This window comes from Sorex araneus, chromosome 4 (genome assembly GCF_027595985.1).
Source record: "Sorex araneus isolate mSorAra2 chromosome 4, mSorAra2.pri, whole genome shotgun sequence".
Taxonomy (NCBI): Eukaryota; Metazoa; Chordata; class Mammalia; order Eulipotyphla; family Soricidae; genus Sorex; species Sorex araneus.
The window spans coordinates 204,369,056-204,383,061 of NC_073305.1; the positions used below are offsets into that span (position 1 = coordinate 204,369,056).

A 14,006-nucleotide genomic window follows, 5' to 3' on the forward strand; every position below is an offset into this window, starting at 1 on the left:
TCAGAGGCCTCATCATCATCATCATCATCATCATCATCATCATCATCATCATCATCATCATCCCATTGATCATCAAATTTCTCGAGTGGTCTCAGTAACATCTCCATTAGTCCTAGCCCTGAGATTTTAGCAGCCTCTCTTTACTCATCCTTTCCAATGGTGCCACAATGGAGGCTCTTTCAGGGTCAGGGGAATGAGACCCATCATTGTTACTGGTTTGGCATATGAATATGCCATGGAGAGTTTGCAAGGCTCTCCCATGTGGGCAGGAAACTCTCGGTAGTTTGCCAAGTTCTCCCAGAGGGAGAGCTAGGCTATAAGATGTCACTTCCGGGAACTTGGTTTCATAGTCTCTGGATGTTGGCCGTTGGTGGGATTACACAGTGCTGGGGGCAGTCCCTGGGTGTGACTGCATAGCTACTGGAAAATGGGGAATCTGGGCGGAAGAGGCCCAGTCCCGACCGGAGCAGCCTTGGAGGTCTCAGACCCGGGTCCCACACACCTAGGTTCCTCTGCCAGTTCCTTCGTGCATGAAGCTCATCAGAACGTGTGGAGAGGGGCCTTGAGCATGGCTGTGACTAGCCTCCGGAGGTCTTCAGCCTCGGGAGCTCTGCTCGGGGCGGGGAAGGAAACTGAAGCCCACCCGCTCTCAGGGGCCCCAGGGAAGACAGAGGGCGCAAGAGACTCTCTGCTCAGAGGCGTAGTGCTAGTAAATGTCGACCTTAGCCCCCAGAAGCTTACTAGCAGGCCCTGTCCAGGCTCTGTCCTCTGGCCGGGCAGCTCCCGGAACATAAGGATCTGGGGGCAGGCCTTGGTGACCCTGCTGGGAACTAAGGCAACACAAGCCCTCCTGCTCTTGAGGCAATCCAGAGCTTTGGTTTCCTCTGGGAAAGACCAAGACATGGTCCAGAGACTCAGGAACACAAGTCTTCCCTTAGTATTTGACCCGAGAACAAAAACAGACCCAAACGCCAAGGCCGCAAATGGGTGGACACTGAAAACAGTGATGCCGAGACCTCAGACATACACCCTCCCGCGTCCCATTCACAGAAGCCCCTTAGTACAACCCTCTCAAGTGGGACCTCAGGGTGCCCAGGTGAGCAGAAAGCAGACTTCCTTTGTGCCCCAAACAGACATAGAAAATCTAGGAGCGGGGCTGGAGGATAGCACAATGGGTAGGGGGTTTGCCTTGCATTCGGCCGACCCAGGTTCGAATCCCAGCATCCCATACGGTCCCCCGAGCACCGTCAGGAGTAATTCCTGAGTGCATGAGCCAGGAGTAACCCTTGTGCATTGCCGGGTGTGACCCAAAACCAACCAAATAAACAAACAAAAATCTAGGAGTTCCACACGCGTCCCCTCCCCCCCGGGAACTAGGAACCCCTGCAGGGTAAGGACCAAACTCCTACATGCCAAGGGTGGTTTGTATTGAGAGACAGACACTTAGAAGGCACCTTGGTTCATGCATGACTGGGGGCGGGGGGGGGGGAGGGGGAGGGGTTCTCAATAAAAAATAGAGACATGGAAGTGGGGTATCCAATTCCAAAGTTTTAATGCCAATTCCAGAAGGCCAGTCCATGCCATGCCAGATATGTGGGGTGCTGGGCACAGCCGCCACCTTGCAGGCCCAGTGCTCAGACGCTGATCGTGACTTCTCACTCCTCGGTTTTCTGAGCACTATCCTGGGGGCCAGCTGCTCCTTTTTGGTCCACGATGGCGACCCGTCCTGCTCAGCCTCCTCGTGCCGTTCTGAGGCATGCTTCCTCCACAGTCAGTCAATTCATCCTTGTGTCCCCTCCCGGGGGGGACATCAACAGTCTAGGCCGGGCCCCTTGCTGTCCAGTTCAACCCCCATTATTACAGCCAGGAAAGTCTCTGCCAAGGGTTCTGACTCCTTGCTTGCAGCCTCCACGAGCCCTGCAAGGGCTAGGGCCCGCTTGCGAGGGCAATGCCCAGGCCCCAGGGTCCAACGGGCGCAGTGGGCAGTCAGCCGGGGGCGGCCCAAGCGAAAAACTTCACCCACAGACTCCGGGCTCCCCTGGGGTCCCAGGTGGATGCGGCTCACGGCCTCTTCTAGCTCCTCCTCCAGCCCTGGTAGCAGGAAACGCCCAGCAGCCTCGAGTGCCTCCTCTGCTTCCGAGCCCAGCAGGGGCTGGCCCAGAGCGGGGATGGGACCCAGGGCAGCCCCGCAGCCCCGGCAGCCGTGCAGGTGATGCAGGATGGGCCAGGCTGCACTGGGTGACAGGCCGCGAAGGGGCACCAGGTCCATCTGGGCTTCGGCAAAGCTTCCGGCCAGCAGGGCCCGGAAGAAAGGGGAGGCCGTGGCCGAGGCCGCTCGCTGAGCCGGGAGCCGCAGGCCGGAGTCCAGCAGGAAGTGCAGGTCGGGGGCTGGGCTGGGGGCTGGGCCCAGCAGCGGCTCATACAGACAAGGGGAGGGTGGGTCTTGATCCATGGGGACTTCGGGGGGGACGGCTGGGCCCACCGTGGGAGACAAAAGGCCTTGAAGGCAGGAAAGGGAGTCTGCCGCAAAAACGAAGAAGAGCGGGTGTGGAGCCGGTCGCGTCAGGGCTGCCAGGAGGACACGCAGGCCACCTTGGTCCAAAAGTAACCGTCGCCAAAGAGAAGGCTTCCTTTGAGAAAGAAGGGGGATCGTTCAGAGGGTAGAAAAGGACGGGGCCGGGGAACAGTCACCTTGCCCCCCAGGCCTGCGCAAGGCACCTCCAGCCCCCTCACCGACAGATGAAGGGCAGGGTGAGTGCACAGGCCACTCGGTCCTCAGCGCTTCCGGAGAGCAGCAGGTGAGTGAGGGCGCCTACTCCGTAGGGGGACTCGGCCTGCACGGTCAGGTTCTGAAGCAGCATCTCACCTGTGAGATGGGGAGATGTGGTCAGGCTGGGAGCTAGTGTCTGAGGCTGGGGTGGGACGGGGAAGCCTGGCTCCCAGGCCACGGAAGGGAAGGAGGGCAAAAAAAAAAAAAAAAACGCAGGGGGAAGGAACCAAGGCCCAGGAGTTGGGGGGTGAAGACAGCGCTGGAGAGAGATGATGTCCAGATGCCAGGAACCGCGAGGTCCAGGGCATGAACGGAATGTGGATGACCAGGAAAACGAGCAGAGTCCCTCAGGGGGCTCAGTCTGTCGTTCAGGGCTCACAGAGAAGGCGGCCTCTGACAGTGCTCGGGAGGACTTTCCTGCTGCGCTCTGGGAGGACGTGTGACGTCTGAGCCTGGGCTCACAGTCCGTGCGTCCAGCGGGGCAATCGCCGTGACCATCGGAGCCCAGTGCAGCGCGGGTAAAGAAATGCTGGCAGGCGCCACTCCAAGTTGCTAGAGCCAAGACTTGGATCAGGCTCTCTGGGTCCCAGTCTCGGGCGCCGGACGGGGCCGGAGTCTGCTTACAAGGCAGCAGAGCACAAAGGTGACCCTTCGGATCCCCAGCCTAAGGGCTGGGCGACAGCTCACGAAGAGAAGCGAGAGCCCGTGAGTGAGAAGGCCAGGTGCTGGCTCATGGAAGGCCTAAGAGGGGACCGGAGGACTGGCGAGCCGGGGTGACATACCCAGCTCCCGGTGCTGGCTACGATGTGTGAGCCGGGCCTGTGGCGCTGGCCAGTCATCCGGGGCGATGCCCAGCACCAGCCAGGCACGCAGCAGCGCGGCCCCGTAGCTACGCACGAAGGCCTCAAGGCAGAAGGGGTTGCAGGTGAGGCGAGTCAGGATGCGCAGGGCACGCGGGTTGGGCGGGCCTGGCGCGCCTGTCACATAGGCCAGCAGGCCGCACAAGGCCGGGCCCGTCACCAAGGCCCCACTGGGGTCAGGAACCTGGGAGAAGCGTGACAGTAACAAAAGTGCTGGCCCTTCATGTCCCCAAGGCTCCTCGAACGTGGCAGGGCTGTGGTCCGGCGTGCGCAGGGTCCGAGGCATCCTCAGCGGGGCTGGGCCTGGCATAGGGCTGGTTGGCTCTGCCGGCTCGGGCGGTGGACAGTGCTCGGGAGACCAGTCGGGAGAAATGTCTCCTGGGCCGACGGCATAGCCCTCGGAAATCAGCCATGACCTGTGGAGAGGGGAGAGAGGGGGCTGAAACCCGAAGGCGTGGGAAGAGGGTTGGTTAAAGAGGAGACTTGCAAAAGGAGGCGAGGCCCCGGAGAGGGGGCGGGCATGAAGAGTGAGGGGGTGGGGGAGCCAAGGGGAAGGCCCAATTCATCCAGCAATTACTGACGCCTACGTGCCAAGCTCGGTTTTAGGTGCAGGGCAGACGCAGTGAACTAAAGGGAAGTTCCTGTCCTGCTTAAGTTTGTATCCTAGCACAGAGATACAAACTCCCCTTGGAGATTCCTTAAAGGGAATCTCTACGGTATGTCATATGTCACCGTGGTGGGACCTATAGAGGCGAAAGGGAAAGCAATGAGCCTGGGGGGTGGTGGTGGGGGGAGTTGACGAGGCCAGAAGAGGCCTAGAGAGAGAGAAAGGAGAGCAGAAGGCAGGGAGGAGCAATGGCAGAGGTCTTGTGACGGTCCTTCCCTGCCAGGTTCAAGAACGAGCTCGGAGGCCCCAGCTAGAGCGCTGGGCCTCTAGCGGGCACGGGGAGGAGCAGAGACGAGCCGGCATGCACAGGACACTGACCCTGACCGAGCTCTACTTCCTGCAAGCTAAATGCCAAGTACCCGCACTGACTCTTAGTAATTCCTTAGGGGATGTGTGCATTGGTCTCCTCACAAGAAACCAGAGATTCAGAGAAGTTAATGAACTGTTCTGTGAGGACTCGACTTGCAAGTAGTAGTACCAGAATAAGAACTTAAAGCCTGGGGCTAGGGGCTGGATCGATAGCATAGTGGGTAGGGTGTTGGCCTTGCACACGGCCGACCCCGGTTCGATTCCCAGCATCCCATATGGTCCCCTGAGCACCGCCAGGAGTAATCCCTGAGTACAGAGCCAGGAGTAACCCCTGTGCATTGCCGGGTGTGACTCAAAAAGAAAAAAATAAAACAACCTTAAAACCTACTACCACTATCTGGTGTACACGTGACCTTCCAGTCAAAGTTCCCAGGCCCCAAACTAACTCTGGGCCCCAAAGTTCAGAGGGGCTAAGGCAAAGCCAAGGCCAAAGGTGGACTGAGGGAAGCAGAGGTGTTCAATGGGCACCGAAAACTGGTCACATCGGGGATCAGGATTTAGGAATCAGGAGTCAAACTTGCTAACACCCTCACAAAGACAGGCCAGTAGGCGAGTGGCTTCAAGAGGGCTGGGGCAGGGTGGACGTGGCCCCTCGCGGCCCAGCACCAGGCGAGAGGGACTCACCTGAGGCTCCTGAAGCTTCCAGCCTCTGCCCGCTCCGGGGTCCGCTCCTCCGGGAAATCCCAGGAAGCGGCTTCTCGTCCCTCTTCCTCCTCGTCACCCGGCTCCCCGCACAGCTGCCCCGCCAGCAGAGGGACAAGTCCCAGGGCCTGGAGCCGCCCCAGGGCTGTCGGGTCATAGAGAAAGCCCACGAGGGCGGCCACCACGCGCGGGTGCCAGGAGCTGGCCTGGGCATCCCGGAGCAGGCCCATGAGCAGCTCTAAGCCCCCCGCATCCCGGAGCCGTGCCCGGTTAATGGCCTCTCGGCAGAGCAGGCACACAGCCCGCACCAGGGGCTGCTGAGAGGCGGGCGTCGTGCCACTGGGGCCCCGGCGTCGGCGAAGTTCGCCGAGTAGCACCTCCACGCCGCCGGCGTTGCCCAGCGCGGGCCGAACCAGGCCCTGGGAACAGAGGTTGGCGAGGACCAGGATGGCTGTCTCGCGGACGACCTTTTTCGGGTGAGAAGCGAGACTGACCAGCGGGCCTAGCCCCCCGCCCAGACTCAGCTGCTCCGCACAGGCCCGGGAGCAGCCCCGACTCAACTCCAGGAGGGCCTGGACGAGGGCCAAGGTGAGGGCAGGGTTCGGGGCCGCGGCCAGAAGCTCGGCGAGAGGGCGCACGGCTCCCTGCTGCGCCAGTGCCAGGCGGTGCTGGGGGGAGTCGGCCAGGTTCCGGAGGGCACGCACCACGCTCTGCAGGCAGTCGGGGTCCTGGCAGGCTGTCAGGCTTTCAACGAGCAGGGGGACGGCACCTGGGGAGGAAAGGGACGAACAGAAACTGTGAATCAGAGACACGGAAGCCCAGGCCCCTCGCCAAGCCCACACCCATGCCCCCCGCTCGGCGCCCGCTCACCTGCGGAGTGGATGTCCCCGCAGCTCTCGGGCTCCTTGGCTAAGTTTCCCAGGGCACGAGCGGTTCTATTCTGGATGCTCTCGGTCTTCACGCACTGAAGAACAGTCACTGCAAGCAAGTTTGGCCTCTTGAGAGAGTTCCTCTCAGAAGTCACCTCGAGAAGGTGGTCGCCCAGAGCTGAGGTGACAGTACAGTGGCACCCAGGGCCAACCCGGGATCGATCCCTCGCACCCCATATGGTCCCCTGAGCAGTGAGCCAGGAATGAGCCCTGAACATTGACAGATCCACGCATCCACCGCACGCCCCCCCACCCAGCCCCCAAAACAGTGTGGTCACTGGAGGCAGGAGATGGCGCAAAGGTCGGAAGCACATGCTTCACATACAGGAAGCCTTGGTACATGGTAGCCTGAGAATGCCAGGAGTGACTCCTGAGCACGAAGCTGGAAGCAGCCCTGAGTATTACTAGGTGCAGTCCAAAAGCCCAAAAGAGTTAAGAGTACGGCCTCAGAGGCCAGGGATGTCTCCAGAAAAAGCACAAGAAATACTTGCTGGATCTGGAAGGCTGCTGGAAAGGTGTTGCGGGGCACTTCAGGCTTGGAAGCAGAGACCCACGTCCAGAGGTGAGAGCCAGAGTCAGTGCTGTGGTTTCACGAAGGGCCTCAGATGCCAGGCCAAAAACATCTGGACTTGAATTATGAGGGCACAGGGTTTTAGGAATGGAAGTGATAGGATACAATCTGGCAGCCAAGAGGACACAGGGTAATAAAGGAGAAGAATGTAGGGGGAGGCAACAGGCCAGGCCAGGTGAAAAACGACAGTAGCTCAAAGCAGTAGAGCCTCGGCCAGGACATCAAATCTCCAGGTGCATGACAGAAAAACAGACAGAAGTGAACACAGTCACGAGGCCTTTAAAATGCATAATAGCCGGGGCCAGAGCTGGCAGCACAGCAGGTAGGGTGCTTGCCTTGAGCACCACCAACCAGGGTTTGATCCCCCAAAACCAAAACAACAACAAAAAATAAAATAAAATGCACCATAGTGACTGAATAATGGAAGTTAAACACTAATTACCAAACCTATAATTTATTTAGGTCTTATTAGTGGGCAAGATCTCTCTTCAAACACATTGTGGTCCAGATGCCTTTAGCAAATTAAGGGTGCCGGAGCCATGGAGCGGGTAGGGCTTTTGAACATGCAGGAATCCTAGGTTCAGTCCCCGGCATCCCATATAGTTCCCCGAGTGTAGAGCTAGAGTAAACCCTGAGTATAGCGGAATGTGGCCCCCCAATTTTTTAAAAAAGCAAATAAAAATTATAGTCTTATGTTAAAATTTACAATTTCATCAAAATTGACATAATTTCGTAGTTGGCAGGCAGATATGTGAACTAGTTTCAAATTGTTGCCACTAGGAGGCGCCAATTTAGTTGCTGAAAAAAAGATGTTTGTTATCTAGCTTAATTAGGAATCTGTTTATAGTGCCAGTTCTTTTGCTTTTCGTTTTGGGAGCACATCTGGCTGTGCTCATGGATGACTCCTGGAAGTGCTGGGGTCAAACCTAGATTCGTCGGGTGTAAGGCGCATCTTACCACTGTACTCTTCAGCCCCTGTGCTAGTTTTAGTAACTCTTAAATACGCACTCTACATTTCATTTTCTCCCTACTCAAATCTATGAGGTTGCAAGGAATACCAGCCCCGGGGTGGGGGAGTGTCTTGCAACTGCAGAAGCTCAAGTCACTTTTTTTTTTTTAAACATAATCTCACTTTTCCTTTTATTTAATTTTATTTGGGGATAGGGTAGGTCACACACCCAGTGGTGTTCAGGCTCTGTGCTCAGGAATCAGTCCTGCTCCTGGAGTAAGATACGTGGTGCCCATGAATCCACTGAACCGGTTTCTGCCGGGTGCAAGACAAGAACCCGCTCTATTCTCTCCCCAGCCCTGAGCTCACTTTTCAAATGACTACACCTTCGGATCTCCAGCTCATCTATACTGGGGCTCAGTAGGCATCAGGAGTCTGCTACGAGTGGAGGGAATTCAACCTCATCTTCAACAGTTTTGCTTCCATCACAGGAGATGTGAGGCGGGGCGGGGAGAGCAGTAACAGTAACCAATTCCAAGGTAAAAGCTGTAATAAACAATCTGATCTGGGAGGGCTACAGTCAAGTGTAAAGAGAGCGATAATGTGAGGGGGCGTGACAGCTTGAGCGCTGTGTCTTCATGAAGTCAACACATAACAAACTCAAAATTCCGCCTAGACCCAGCCAGAAGAGTGATGTAAGCACAATCCTCGTAGGAAAAGCGGGAGGGGCACTTACCCAGAGAGAGAATACCTCCGAGTCTGCGCACTTCGGCCCTGCACGCCCCTTCGGTACAGCAGTTGGCTAGGATGCTGAGCGCCGAGTCCAGCGTCTTGCGCAGGCGCGATGGAGCCGACGAAGCCGCTGCGGGAGGGGCGGGGCCCGACGAAGGGGCGGGGCCATCAGCACCCTCTGATTCAACCGAGGGGGCGGAGCCGGGGCCCGCCTGGAATGGGGCGGGGCCCGCCGCGGCCGCTCGCCGTAGCAGCGCGAGAAGTGGGCGGAGTCCGCCGCGTGCCCGGAAGCGTTCTATTCCCCCCGTTGCCTTGACGTGGCGCTTGCGGAGGGCTAGGAGCGCACGGCCCAAGGGTGTCTCGTTGGTAGTCGTGTCCTTTCCCCCAACCAGACACTCCCCGGCCGCCGCCGTGAGCTGCGCGAGGCAAAATGAGAGCGAGTCCGTGGGGACTGGCTTCGCCGCCGCCATCTTGGTTCAGGCCTCCGACTCCGCCCTCCTGCTCGCCGCTTCTCTGGGGGAGCGGAACTGGCCGGGAGGGCGGGGTCTGGCCCCTCCTCTCTGACGCGGTTTAAGCAGCGCCGCCACCACTGTTAATGCGAATCGGAAGTTGTAGTTCTCGATCCCGTTACTCTGAGGTTTTGGGTTTTTTTTTTTTTTTTTTTTTTTTTTTTTTGCGCTATCGCAAAAGGCACATCAAGAGTGTCATGGTTAAGTTCATCGCTGGGGCAAATTCTAGACGCATGTGCGATGCATTCTGGGAGTCCGTAGCACGCCCAGTTTCAGGGCGCTCAGGAAACAGTCTTGGGGGATTCAGACTATCTTGGGGGATTCTAGCCCTGTCGCTAGAGAACCCGTCCACCCGACCGTCCGCTGTGAGGTGATTTGACTACTACTAGCCCTGCGAGCGCCTTCAGCCTCACTTGTCGTCTCGGTGCGGTGGCCGTCACAGACCGCGAACCTCAAGCCAGCCCGAGAGTGTCAATTACTGTCAGCGGTCGCTCATGGGGGAACAGGGGTGTGTGTGTGTGTGTGTGTTTATTCCGTCGAGAGAATGAAAGGGTTAAGGCTACAGAGGCCGTTCGCGACTGCTTCCTAGAGCGTCTCGGGCTGAAAGACATACCCGTTTCCGGTGCCGAGTCCTCAGTGTCTCCCTCTCTGGCTGGGCTGAGAGAGCTGGGCGTCTAGGAAACACTTCTGAGTGTCCTTCACCCGCGTGGGAGTCGGCTCCTTCGGAAGCGTCAAGGGAGAACTCGGAAGGGACAGTGCACCTGGAGAACGGGACAACGGGATCCGAGAGAAGCCCGAAGTCGACCCTGGGTTGTGGGCTCGTGCAGTCTGATCGTGGCAGCTGGCCGCTGGCTGCACCTGTAATAACCCAGTAGAGATTCAGCGCTGGCCCCAGGGAGGAAGCAACCCCCTTCCAGGACAATCTGTCTTGCAATCCCCAGAGTCTTAAGAGTTCTGGGGAGTGTACAGACCCCACCTTACCTTGCTCCCTCATTCACCACCAAAGTCGCCCAGTGGATCACAAGCCTTCTGCTGTCCAAAATATGGCAACAGCTTCCCATGTGGCTCTCTAATTAAACTCTGAGGCTGGAGACGGTACCTGATTGTGGTGGGGCTGTTGTTTCCGTCTCCAGCCTCCTCCGTCACCATTGTTCCCACTCAGAATCATCTGCACTCACAACTCCTTGCACAAGATTTAAGGTCAGAGCTGAGGGTACAGCCTTGGTTGAAACCAACCTCACAGAAAAGAAAGGGGAGATCAAGGGAAAATAATGCCGTTGCTGGGGCTGGAGCAATAGTACAGCGGGTAAAGTGCTTGCCTTGCGTATGGCCAACCTGTGTTAGATCCCGGCATCCCATGTGGTTCCCCAAAGCACCACCAGGAAACATTTCTGAACTGCAGAGCCAGGAGTAACAACCCTTGAGCATCACTGGGCATGGCCCCATTACAAAACAAAATGAGGAAAAACAGTGACTGGAGTAATTAGATAAGACTTGCCTGGGCTGTTACATAGAAAACTCGACTGGATCACAGATTCAAGTTGCTTATTCTTGAACAGGTGTATCTCTTCCCTTATCTGTAAACAAAGGAATATTCTAATCCAGGTTTTGCCACTGAGTCATGTACACGTGTATGAAGAATTTTAAAAAGAGCAGTACAGGGTTGGAGTAATAGTACTGCAGGTACAGCGTTTGCCTTGCACGTGGCCGACCCGGGTTCAATTCCCAGCATCCCATATGGTCCCCCGAGCACCAATGGGAGTAATTCCTGAGTGCAGAGCCAGGAGTAACCCCTGTGCATCGCTAGTGTGACCCAAAAAGCAAAAAAAAAAAAAAAAAAAAAAGCCAAAAAAAGCAGTACAGGGGTGGGAGTGATAGTACAGCAGGTAGGGCGTTTGCCTTGCATGCAGCAGACCTGGGTTTGAGTAACCCCTGAACATCGCTGGGTGTGACCCAAAAGAGTAAAAAAAAAGAAAAAAAGAAAAAGAACAGTACAAACTTGTCCTCAGGAACTTTATGATATAAATTGAGAGACAAAATATACTCAAGTCTCTAGTCACAAATAAATAATGGAAATAACACAGATTGCCAAAACTGTGGAGAAAGAGGGAGTGTCTATAAAGATCAGAACTTCTAGAGGAAGTGTGCCTTGAACAAGAATTGAAATTGGTGACTAAAGGCCAGGGATGTTGCTCAGTATAAAGCATGCCTTAAATTTGTGAGGCCTTTATTTCTGGACACACACATATACAGCCACACACAGTGATTACAGAATCATTTAAAGACTCCTTCACAACTTTGAGGAAAATACCCCTACTCCTACTGTCTTATCCTGGATTCCCCCAGAAAAGGAAGCCTGAGACAAGAATCAAATCAAACTCTTACTTAGAAGACGAAAACCAAAAACCCAGATTGGTAGTAGTAAAGCAAGGAAAGAAGCAATATGAAAAAGAGAAGGAGGGGCCAGAGCGATAGTACAATGGGTATGATTTTTGCCTTGCATGAAGCAGATTTGATTCCCTACACCCCATATTGTCCCCTGAGTACACCAGGAGTGATCTCTAAGCACTTTTGGGTGTGGCCCAGAAACAAAACAAAACAAAACAAAACAAGAGAATAATGTGTGGGAGTATCTTAAAATCTATGACTTCTAGGGTTTGGCATATTAATGAATCAGATCACACAAGCTGGGGATGTTAGTCTGTATATCTTTCACAAATATAGAGGAGACTATGAGTTTTATTCCTGATATTATCTATCACTTCTCTCCCTAAATTTGATGACTAGCTGTTGGGCATCTGAGGATTCTCTATGACCTTCAGGTCAGTTTAACCATCTGCTTGTCAGAAAGTGAAAGGTCTGCAGAGAAGAAAAGAGATTGACTTAGAGGAAAAGGAAACCAAAGCAGGTTTATTGGGGTTAATAAATCTTCCTCCTCAGGGAAGATAACCATAAATCTAGTCTTCTGTGTTATTTCCAGGAGTGCCCACTTGTATTAAGCCCTACTTGCCCAGAATAACATACATTCTGCTGAGTTGGCCTGGGGGCTCCAGGGTAGGTCCCTGATTAATTCTGAAATTTACAACAACATCCAGGGTTTATGACAGCACCAGATTATTGATTAATTCTGCACCTACCATGTGAAAGGCACTATGTTAGGTTATTTCAATATTTTCCAGCATTAAAACCAATGTCTTGGGGGCTAGAGTGATAGCAAGGCGGGTAGGATGTTTGCCTTGCACACGGCCCGCCCGGGTTTGATTCCCAGCATCCCATATGGTCCCCTGAGCACGGCCAGGGGTAATTCCTGAGTACAGAGCCAGGAGTGACCCCTGAGCATCGCTGGGTGTGACCCAAAAAGCAAAACAAAACAAACCCAAAAAACCAATGTCTTGGGTTAGAGGTAAGCCATTTCCTTTAAAACATAGAACATAGAACAGATTCTACTAAAATTTGTATAGAAATTTTAATTCCTCAAAGTAGACCCATAAAACTCCCCAAACAGCCAAAACAATAGTAGAAAAAAACATTGCATTTCCCAGCTATGAACTATACTACAAATCTATAATAATCAAAACTGTATGGTTCTAGCATAAAGATAAACTGTACCAATGGAGTAGAACTGAGAGTTTCTGAGCTAAGACCTCAGACTTATGGACAGCTAATCTATGACAAGGAGCTAAATATATGAACTAGAGCCAAGAAAATCTCTTCAACAAATGGTGATAAGAAAACTGGATATGCACATGTAAAGTGAAATTAGAATCATTCCTCACACCCTTTACAAAAGTAAATTCAAAGTGAATTAAAGTTCTTGAGATAAGAGTAGAATTTAAAGTCATGCCCATGAACTGCCTCTGGATGCCATTTAAGTGCATTGATGGCCATGATCCAGAGATTCGAAAATGAATCATGGAAGAGAGTAGCACACCACAGAGACTTCTCCCCACCCTGCTCCAGGCTGATTTCATCTGGGCACATTGGAGGGAGACAGGTGTGTCCCTCCACCTGCCCCAAAAGAACCCCACCAGCTGCAAACCTCCAGAACCCAATTGCCACCGTGCTCGTGGCCAACCTTCACAGGCTCGCCGCCCCTTTCCCCCACCTCCATGCATGAGAATGAATGAATCTGCTGAAAAAAAAAAAAAACAGGTATTCGAGACTTGTAACTGAACTCTCCGGGCTCGCACCGATTCGGGAATGAGCAACCTCTCCCTATCTCCCTGTGCTTCTGGTAGTCATGCCCAAGAACTGCCTCTGGTGCTATTTAAGCGCATTAATGGTCAGAGACTCAGAAAGAGATCTCTCAGAAGAGAGCTACATGCCACAGAGATGCTTCTGGACCCCCAAAACATGTCCAGTTAAAAATAAATTAATTAATCTCAGCTGTATCCCTGTATTTAAAATTTTAGAATTCTTGGGGCAACATCTCATACTCTACCCCACTGATGTACCAAGACAAGGGCTTAATGGGTCCAAGGTGAAATACAAAAATCTTCACACACTTTCCTCTAAGGAAACTTTTTGGATCACTTTTAGTGGATTATTTTTACCAAACAGTACAAAATAAATTATTTAGGTCCTGCTCTGGAGGCAGGTTTTGGAGGGTGTAGTGGAAACATTTGAAATAAAGGTGGTAGGAAGGTGTAATAGTGGTGGAATTGGTGTTGGTATATTAAATGTAATACATTATTTTGAACAACTTTTAAAAAATCCAGTTAGATTTCTTCCTTCAGCTCCAGACTCCAACTCTATAATATGTCATTTTCCTGCTTACCTTTCTCCAGTCTCCACTCTAATATGGTTAAATAATAGAATTCAAGTGACTCAGCACAACACATATGGCTTCCCAATTCAGCTTTGTCACTATCTCTGTCACTTTAGTGGCCATACCCCTTCACTTTTCTGTGCTTAGCGTTTGATTGATTTCCTTCAGTTACCTGGAATGCTCTCTTCTCTTTTCTGTTCCTAAACTGTCCCTATAAAAATCATATGCGCTCTAGCTCCA

At 53.5% G+C, this 14,006-nt stretch overlaps 1 protein-coding gene across 2 annotated transcripts; it reads right to left on the reverse strand.

Annotated features, from left to right (window-relative positions):
* Positions 1-1,528: 1,528 nt before the first annotated feature.
* Positions 1,529-10,167, reverse strand: ARMC5 (armadillo repeat containing 5). 2 transcript variants are annotated; one of them, XM_004615905.3, is made up of 7 exons: positions 9,980-10,167; positions 8,494-9,856; positions 6,179-6,286; positions 5,291-6,077; positions 3,553-4,046; positions 2,734-2,866; positions 1,529-2,630 (listed from the first exon to the last, which is right to left on the reverse strand). In XM_004615905.3, exons 2-7 carry the CDS (start codon positions 8,957-8,959, stop codon positions 1,811-1,813), a joined length of 2,808 nt encoding a protein of 935 aa, XP_004615962.2. In that variant the 5' UTR covers positions 8,960-9,856; positions 9,980-10,167; the 3' UTR covers positions 1,529-1,810. The 2 variants fall into 2 exon arrangements, with proteins under 2 accessions (XP_004615962.2, XP_054992268.1); XM_055136293.1 differs by having other exon boundaries at positions 10,098-10,117.
* Between the last annotated feature and the right edge of the window lie 3,839 nt (positions 10,168-14,006).